Source organism: Vespula pensylvanica, chromosome 2 (assembly GCF_014466175.1).
Source record: "Vespula pensylvanica isolate Volc-1 chromosome 2, ASM1446617v1, whole genome shotgun sequence".
Classification (NCBI taxonomy): domain Eukaryota; kingdom Metazoa; phylum Arthropoda; class Insecta; order Hymenoptera; family Vespidae; genus Vespula; species Vespula pensylvanica.
In genome coordinates this window covers 8217716-8227649 of record NC_057686.1, presented here as the reverse complement: position 1 = coordinate 8227649, position 9934 = coordinate 8217716, and the positions used below count along the sequence as shown (strand labels likewise).

General features: G+C 30.9%; 1 protein-coding gene across 1 annotated transcript; it reads left to right on the top strand.

The window, feature by feature from the left end:
* The first annotated feature begins 27 nt into the window (after positions 1 to 27).
* On the top strand, positions 28 to 9036 carry LOC122627010 (nuclear pore complex protein Nup153). The gene is made up of 8 exons (XM_043807720.1): positions 28 to 156; positions 1307 to 1597; positions 1671 to 1977; positions 2055 to 2281; positions 2344 to 2732; positions 2844 to 6063; positions 6158 to 6285; positions 6672 to 9036. Exons 1-8 carry the CDS (start codon positions 82 to 84, stop codon positions 6748 to 6750), a joined length of 4716 nt encoding a protein of 1571 aa, XP_043663655.1. The 5' UTR covers positions 28 to 81; the 3' UTR covers positions 6751 to 9036.
* Positions 9037 to 9934: the final 898 nt, after the last annotated feature.

Here is a 9934-nt window from a genome sequence, read left to right as displayed (position 1 = left end):
GACAATTTTTGGGATGCGACAGTCGAAATCATCAGTACTTGTGCTGCTGGATCCATAAAAGAAGGAGAAACGGCAGCAAAGATGGCTAAGAGTAGCGGGAATTTATCTTCGAGACGATCATCGTCGCACAATACGAAGCCTTACGATACGAACAACGTGAGTAGAGTCATATTGGCACGACTTGCCCGCGAGAGAAACGAACCTGCGTTCCTTTCAACGGTCCTTCGCGCCTTTGTACCGAAATTAGAACGACCAACGGATAACTACTCCCGAATACCGTTCCTTCCGTATAATGCGTCCTGTGCGACCACCCTTTTCCTGGGATGCGTTCCCATGAGATCCCGATGTCACGTTTATGTGAGTCTTGCCAGTAACCTCAATCTTTCTTACGACTCTTATGCGCGATTGCGTGCTTTAGCGTAAGACCTATCGCTTTGGAAGCGACAAGTAACCTTGACATCTTCTCGTATTCTGAAAAATATAGAGGACTTCAAGAAGGCTCTTGAATAACATCTAATATTACATATTTTTTACTTTTCTCTTCCAAATTCAATGAAATTGTTTTATCGAATGTAAATGTTCTAAAGTATTCGTTTTCACGTGTAGCGTCGTCATGAATCCGTGTTATCTTTCGATATTCCACAGATAGTTTTTATTAATTTTCATTATAATTATATCACATTCCGACATAATACGTATAGCAATTCGGTATAATTAATACAAAATAACATTTACATTCTCTTATTTTATATTATAAATCGAAATAATACAAGATAAAAAAGATCTCTAATGAATATAGAAATATATACTCTGCTATAATGTCGCTCGTTACAATATTATAAATTTAACATAAAATTAACCATTTTAGTAGCTGTAAGTATCTACAAGTTTAATAAGTTATAAAAGTATTATAAAGTGGTACACACACATATTCATGACATTAGTCTTATAAAAAATATAAAGTAAAATCTTATCAAGATTATAAAATAGTTTTATCTATTTGATATCAATGTAGAGAATAATTATAGCATAATATAAAGTATGGAAGGAACATCTAAAATCATTATACTTCTTGGATTTGTTATGAAAAAGATCTATTATATATGTTATTGCTATTTATTTCTGTGAATTATTTTTATATAAACCTATTTTTTTAATTTTTTAATATCTTTTTTGAAATTACAAATTAGTGTATGTTCTAAATTGTATTTATGATAAAAAATATATATATATGTTTTCTTCCGTTCCTTACATTACTTCTACATTCCTTATAATACTGCCTTAACATTATATTTGTTCTTTTTAGTCATTTGTTAAGAAAGTTGCTACTAAAGTAACAGACTTTATACCCCAACCATTATGGATCAGTAAATGGTTCAATACGTCTCAAGGAAATGGAGATATTTCAAATGATACTGAAAACCTTGAAGAAACAGAACCAGAAGAGGATATAGAAAAACCTCCACCATCAAAACGACCACGAATTCGTACAGATATTATCCATCCACCTGGAACATTTTCTGTTCGATCAAATGTTATAACATCAAATAATAAAACTAAAGTTTCTAGAGGAAAATATTCAGTGCAAAATGATACGGTAAAATAAATTAGAGAGTTAATAATTATGGTATTTAAATGATCAAAGACAACTATAAATATAAAATTTATAGAGAGATGATTTTCTGAAACCTACTATGGCTGGACCCAGTGGGATAGGTCATTTAATATGTTCTACACCTACCACACAATTAGATAGCAGACCGGTAACTACACAAAGGTCTGATTTAAATCTCCTAATTCCAACATCAAATAATGGTACAGCAAATGGAATGGATGATAATTCAGAATCAAGCGAGAGCACTAGTGGTTGCAGCTCTCTTATACCGCAAACCAGTCGACAAGAAGCTCCTTCTCATGACGTTTATAATTCACCATTTGTTAATAGGAAACGCTTTATAGATGAGAAATTAACATTTAGTAAGAGAAATTCATGCTTATCTTTGTTAATTATTTTATGATATTACATAAGGACTTAGGCTATGTTTTTATTTCAGCTAATCATTTACAGTCGCCAAGGACACTGTTTGTAGACAGCAATCCCCGTGATACTTTAAGTAATCATAGGCCAAGTTTTAATGCATCTGTCATGACCAACACGCTGGATCGTGCATCTCGTTTGTTGTCACCTTTTTATAGTGGAAATACCACCTTCGGAGGAGCAAATGCAGTTGAATTGTATAAACGAAATCAAGCAAAGTCTCTTTTACTCAATACGACTGATGTATGTATGTTATATTTTTTTTTTTTTATATATTTTCAATAACATGAGTTTTATAATTTTAGATTCAGCTTAAAGTTCCAAAGAGACCAAGTGTCCAAGTCAAACCTTCAAATACTACGGTTGACCCATCAGGTATGAGTCAAACTGCAAGAAAAATACTGGAAGCTCTGGAACACTTTTCTTCGCCTATATCAGATGCTAAGAAAATTCCATTAAAAAGCACAAATATTACTCCGTCTTCAGTTAGTAAAAAACGTCAGCGAGAAGAAAATGAATCTCCATCTGCTCGTGTAGGATTACGACCTCCAACGCGAGAATTAATTGTGCCAACTGTACCCGCTATAATTAAGATAAGAAGACGTGAAAAATTGCAAGACACAACAGTAGCAGCACGAAAAATTGTTTCTGCTCATAGTGTGCCTCCGCCTCCTACTCAAGAATATCGTCTAGGGTAAGTTTTTATACTTAGGTCGGCATTATATGATTAAATTTTAGTAACTTCCAAATTTTAATATCAGAATGTAAAGCATATATTTTATTTAAACTAATTTTCTTCCTTTAGATCTGATGAAAATGAAAATACGAAACATAATGGAAAACTCAAGGCAACAGCTAAAACAAATTTAAATGAAGAAGATACTATTGAAATAGTTAATTTACCAAGTGTACCTCTACCAATATCTTCTTTACCCAATTTTAATTTTACATTACCTCAAGCAACAACTAAAAATCTTTCAAGGAAAGAAGATAATTTCAAATTTGCCAGTCCAATTAAAGTCACAAATCCAACTCAAAATTTACAATCTATTAATAATTTCACGTTTAGTAGTCCAATTAATGCTGAAAATCATTTGAGTGATTCTTTGGTTAATACATCAAATAACAATAGTGGGTCTATGGTAACATCAAATTTTATCTGGTCTGGTTCATCTACAGCTCCTAGACCTAAAGACAAAGGAAAACACGATAATAGTAGCCAAATAGGAGTTAAAGTTGCTAGTGATTTGAAAACAGGTAGTGTCGTGGATATACTATGTAATAAATCTTTAGAGAAAGTATCTTCATTGAATAAGGCGAAGTCATCTTTAAATACAAATATTGAAAAAGCTACTTCTGATGAAAATCCTATTGTTTCTGCCAGTGAAGAAATGAATAGTTCAACTGTTAAAAAACCTGAAAATCTAATCAAAGATACAAAACAAAAAGTATTAGATATATGGGAATGTGATGAATGTTTAATTCGAAATATTAATTCTGAAACACGATGTTTTGCCTGTAAAGCTTTAAGACCAAATATCAATGTGCAAACTACAATATCTCCACCAACTTCAAGCAACATTGTAGAAGCAAAAACAACTGAGACTGATTGCTTTGGATCTCATTTCAAAATTAGCAATATTAAATGGGATTGTATGTCTTGTTCTACATCAAATAAGTTAACTGACATTAGATGTGTTTCTTGCAATGCACCACAAAGAAGGAATTTAAATCAAACGAATACATCTCCAACAGGCATATCACAATCTGAGTTAATGAATAAGGGTTATGCTGAAGGTTCGTGGGAGTGCCCAGGCTGTATGCTGAGAAATGATGCTAATATTATTACATGTCCTTGCTGTAAAGCATCTCAACCAAATTTATTAAAAAAAGCAAGGGAAAAGAAAAATAAAAATACAAATATACAAGCAATTGTTTCCACTCAAGAAATGAATACAACAAGCTCAAATACTTTGCAATCATCTAATTCAGAAATAATGGAGAAATTTAAGCCAAGCAAAGATTCATGGGAATGTCCATCTTGTATGGTTAGAAATGCTGATTCTGTTACAATTTGCCCTTGCTGTAATACTACTAAACCAAGTGCTAATTGTGATAAAACTAATGAAGTACAGAAGCTACCAGCAAGTGGTTTTGGAGATAAATTTAAAAAACCTGAAGGTTCTTGGTCTTGTGATACTTGTATGTTACAAAATAAAGCAGAAAACTTGGAATGTGTTTCTTGTGGTAGTGTAAAACCTGGAAGTGCAAAACCAAAGGAATCTACAACGAGTACAAGTTCAAATATGAAATTTAATTTTGGTATCCCTGCTGGTTCAAGCAATTTCAAATTTGGCATTGACAAAGCTGACAATCCAAATAAATCCGGAGATTCATCTATAAATAATTTTAAATTTGGTAGTACTCAACAAACCGATACTGGAAAGTTTACATTTGGTATTCCCAAAAGTGACAAAAATGACATATCTAAGGCAGATATAAATATTAATACTTCGAATGCTGGCCCAAAAACATCAGTATGCAATGTAGGATTTCAGTTTAATGCAAAGAGCGACAAGACTACCATAAGCAATAAATCAACTGAATCAGATAAAGAAACAAATACATCCTTTTCTTTTAATGTACCCAAAAATGAAAATTCAACATTGTTATCTGAACAACAACAATTAGCTGTAACTTCAGCTTCAACTCCCTTTACTTTTGGAACAAGTAAAACAGAAGTGAATATTTCAGAAAAGAAAGAAGATCAAAAATCTGTTTTAGGAAATATCACAAAAGACACTGTTGAACCAACCACAAGTACTACAGAGTCATCATTTACATCAAAAATTTATGATAATACTTCCTTAGTAGCAACGACTTCTCAAAATAATATTTTGGAAAATCCGCCTAATTCTACATTTTCATTTACTGCTTCAAGTACTATACCAGTTAGCAGTAGTGTATTAGTACCAGCAACTACATGTCTTCCAACTTATAGTCAACATTCCTTTACATTTACTGATGCAAAAACAGTCACACAAACCACAACTACTCCTACTTTTGGACAAATAGCAACGACGTCATCATCAAATGTTACTTCTACTTTACCTACATTTTCTTTTGGTACAAACGAATCTGTAGGAACCTCTGGTCCACCAACAACTAGTACTACAGTAGAAGCAACGCCAATAGCACCACAGATCTTTACAAGTGTATCTAAGACGATGCCATTATTTAACAATGTTGATGTAAAAACAACAGTTGCATTTGGTACAGGAGAAACTAGTACGTCAACCTTTGCTACAGGAGAAAATAAATCACCCTTATTTGGAACATCAGAAACTAAAGTACCAGTATTTGGAAATTCTGAAAACAAATCTATTTTTGGAACATCTGAAAACAAAATGTCTGTATTTGGAAATACGGAAAAAACAACTCCTGTATTTAGTACACCAGCAGCAGTAGCAACACCAGCATTTGGCTCACAAACAAATAATGCTGTTTTATTTGGTTCATCAGCTCCTGTTTTTGGGAATAACAATAGTTCAAACTTTGGTGGTACTTCGGCACCTAATATTTTTTCAACAACAAAGCCAAATGATAACAATGTATCAAATTCAAGCTTATTTACTTTTGGTGCAGCATCTAATCAAACAGCAGCACAACCAGGAACTGGATTTAATTTTTCAGCAAATAATAATCCTGCTGAATCAGCTCCAAAACAATTATTCACATTTGGTAGCAGTTCAAATACACAACAGACTAACAATTTGTTTGGAGGCAATGGTTTTAATAATGCAGCACAAACTAATACAGGAAGCACCTTTACTTTCAATGCACCAAAACCAGAGACTCCAGCGTTTGGCCAATCAACAGTTGCAACTCCACTCTTTGGTGGACTGCAAAATAATCAAAATCAATCAACATCAACTTTTTCAACTTCTTCATCTGCTAATACAGGATTTAATTTTGGAAATACAACACCTGCAACAACCTCTGGAGGTTTCGCTTTTGGCAGAATGGTAATAATTGGCACAATTATAAAACAAAATATCGAATATATAATTAATATAAGTTGATATATTAATTTAAAAAAACCAATAATATTTAATCTAGGAACCAACTTCTACCCCATCTGGAGGATATAATTTCAATCCTCCTAGTTCTACGCCAGCTGTTTCTTTCGATCCTAATACACCACCTTCTTTTAACTTTACTGGTGGCAGTGCACCAATTTCATTTAAGTAAGTATTAAAACAATTATTCTTAATTCTTCGCGGTCGAAGTATGGAAATATCCCGACACGAGTACTATATACACAACAATATAGTACACGAGTACTCGTTCGTTTACAATTCTTGTTTAAAAAGTGAATTCTACATGGCTTATCTTATTTTAATGTACATGTTTTAAAATATAAAGAAAAGAACTACAAAATAAGACTTGAACCTTTAAAAAAAGAAAAAAAAATGAAACTGAAAAAGAGGAACTAAAAAAAAGCGAAAATATTTCTAACGAAAGAGCATACCCATGTTAAAAAGTACTACGACCGTAAAGAATTAATAAAAACATCAAATGCATTCTGTATAAGTATATTGTCTTTATAAATATATATATTTATATATGACAGTGCTCCTCCACCCGTATCAAGAAAGATCAAAAAAGCTGTACGAAGAATGCGGTATCCAGCAAATGATTCGCAGCGCTAATACGTGTACATTCAGATGCGTTTTTACATCAGCTCGTGCATCTATGTGTGTGTTCTGTATGTATGTTACAAGTTTCAATATAGTATAAAGAAACTTTTGCACGTAAATTGATCACGTCAATGTGGTGGTATACCAAGCATTTATGTAATATAGTAGCCAGTTGATGGGATATGCTTGAGTACATCCACTTGTGTTCTACAGGAAGAACTGTAAATTTTAAATTATTTGAATTATACACCTATAATGAAGAAAACAATTTGAAGTTGGCATGAAGCCAGTTTTATTAATTAGACGCATTGTAATGTTGCTGCATTACTAGAATCTTGCCCAAAAAAGACGATATAATTACTAAAATGACATAGCAAATTAACTTGCTGAAATATGAAAAAACTCTTGGTAAGAAAAACTAATAAGCACTAAAGATGATGTGCAATTTAAGGGTTTTTAGCGAAGGAGTGGCAACTCCTCAGGTAAGTATAAGTCATTTACAGCTTGCAACGATGATATTGTAGGAAATAATTGGGGTAATTGATTTCTGAGAACTTTTACATTTTGAAATTTCTTTCTACAAACACTATCAGTAAATTGTATGTGTTCGGTTATGTTATTATATACTATAATTGTCACTATTGAAAATCAAGTATTTGGAAGAAGTAAAATCGAATAAAATCTTATATATGTAAACATATTTACATTAAAAAGATGATGACGCAACAATGCTTTATAAGGAAATACATCTCGACTATTTCGTATAGTGACACGTTACAAGCACTGTGAATTGGCTATATATAGATACATATATATAATATGTATATATGTTACGTATACGTATACTTATACTATATATGTGTACATATACATACATACATATATATATAAATCCCATACATACAAATATTAATTTAGAAAAATTTAACATAATATTTTAATTAGAATTTCATGGGCAGGCCTACAATTTTGTAGTACTAGTCCACGAGAAGTGTAAATTACACTAAAATGGCATTCGGACAGTACAAATTCGCGATTACTAAACATTTTATTGAGTAGTCGAAATTGTATATTTTTTTTATATATCGAATGAAATATTCCTATAAGAAAATACTGAATGCCATTTTAATAGGCTTATATTATAATAATGTTGCGTGTTTTACAATAGAGTGAGTGAGAAGGATTTGAGACAAATGTTGAATGAAAATAAATTATTATGGGGCTTCTAAAAAGTTATATATTTGATCACGTCTATTTTTTCTTTTATATTCACAATTGTTTCTATATTTTTTCTTTTTTTCGTATAAAATTATCGTTTTATGTGCTACAATTAACAAAATTATAGAAAAGAATATTAACCTCTTAGAAGCTTCTTAGAAAAGTTTAGCTTCTTAGAAAAAAATGGAGATAAAATTCTTCGATATTTCAAACATAGATAAAACACTGATAAAAAGTTTCACATTTGTTAATTAAAGCACAATATAATTATGTTTAATAGTTCTATCGTTTATGGATAGTCTCAGTTTTTATGAAATCTAAAGATAATATCTTTTGTAGAATTTTTACACTATATGATGTTAACGAATTATTTAAGAAATTACATATTTTTATAATATGCGTAATCCCTTAAGTGATATTAATTTATGTAAATCAAACTATTAACATATTGTTATTTGTGAGGTTAACAATTTATAGACTTTTCTTTTTAGAAGTCCCTAAATCAGAAAGTAGTTAGATGACGTGTAATGATAATCATTGAATCGATATTCAGTCATGCACGTCTTATTTAAGATTATAATAGTTATGTCTATAATGTTGGCTTAGAATTGACAGTAGCCAAGAATAACTCGGCACATGACCCATTCTGCCATAGTAGACATGTAGGTAAAAATGGTCTGTTACTATTGTTACTCTGTACGTTGTTGTGTAATACTTACATATAAATATTAGAACAACTTTTAAGTTCAGTGTATATTAATAAGAAATATCAATCATGGTCTTGTGTACATGTTAAAGCTAATTTCTTTCAAAGTTATTAAGTCAGTGTCATTCTCAAATGTACTTCTTTATATTATAAGCAATATTAACTAAATGCATTATACAAATACAAACGGGTTATTTTATTTTATTCTTTTGTGGCGCTGATACACATTTATTCTTGGCGAAAACTATTCAATAATTGCTAGTATTTCAATAATTACTCTGTACAGTAAACACTGCTGTAGGTCTAGATGTACTCTATGCATACAAATTATGAAATGTAAAGGGTTATTGTACGAATAAATATACCTATGTGTATATATACATTCATACATATATACACACATACAAAATGTATATGTATGTGCGTATGTATGTATGATTAAAAAGATTTGATTTAAACCATTATGATACGAACATGGTTAGCGATGGTGAAGTGAGGCTGCGCTGAGCTATATCTATGCTGCTGTCTTATACTGTGAACATTCTCTGTCGAGGCTGTGTGGTCTATTTGTCTATTACTAGGCAAATTTCGAAATTAACCAATGTATCAAATACTGCTGAAAAGAAACAGCATCTTTGTATTAAAACTCGTATATGGCCTTAAAAATACATAACGAGTCTATGAAGTAGATATATTAACAATTATAAAGTGAATGATATTGGAATTGTTTTGTAGCACTTTGTACTCTCCATTGAAATATGTTTGTATAAACATTTGAAGAGCACTACATTAAAATGGTTGAACAGTAGATATATGTAACAACTCATAACTAATAGGATTACTTATAATGAATAAACTATGGTATTAGAGGAACTAGCAAGATGAATTTTTGCATAGAGTTTTGAAATATTTTAATGATTTACAGTAAAAACATTAAAAATTACAGCTATGATTATTATCAATATGTTTATATAAACATTACTTCTTTAAGTAATATTACATAAACATTATATATCATCGTTTTATCATTTCTCTTGTATATTTATAATTTCATAACACAATTATTTAATGTATTACTTGTATTAAAATATTTATGTTTAGCATAATAATGCTATAAGTTATGAGATGTTACAGTGAATTACATGTTCTGAGGCCTTATTACAATCTTAGTCCATTAAATTATGTACTGTACTGAATTCAGTCATGAATGTCTGTTAGGATTTTACTGAGAATATATTAAGCAATGATCCAATGTTCAGGAATGAGAGAGTT

Excerpts from the sequence above, each read along its gene's own strand:
- LOC122627010 (XM_043807720.1), top strand. The coding sequence starts at position 82 with ATGGCTAAGAGTAGCGGGAATTTATCTTCGAGACGATCATCGTCGCAC. Across the intron at positions 1,978-2,054 it reads AGATGAGAAATTAACATTTA|CTAATCATTTACAGTCGCCA; the intron begins GTAAGAGAAATT and ends TTTTTATTTCAG. Across the intron at positions 6,286-6,671 it reads AGTGCACCAATTTCATTTAA|TGCTCCTCCACCCGTATCAA; the intron begins GTAAGTATTAAA and ends TATATATGACAG.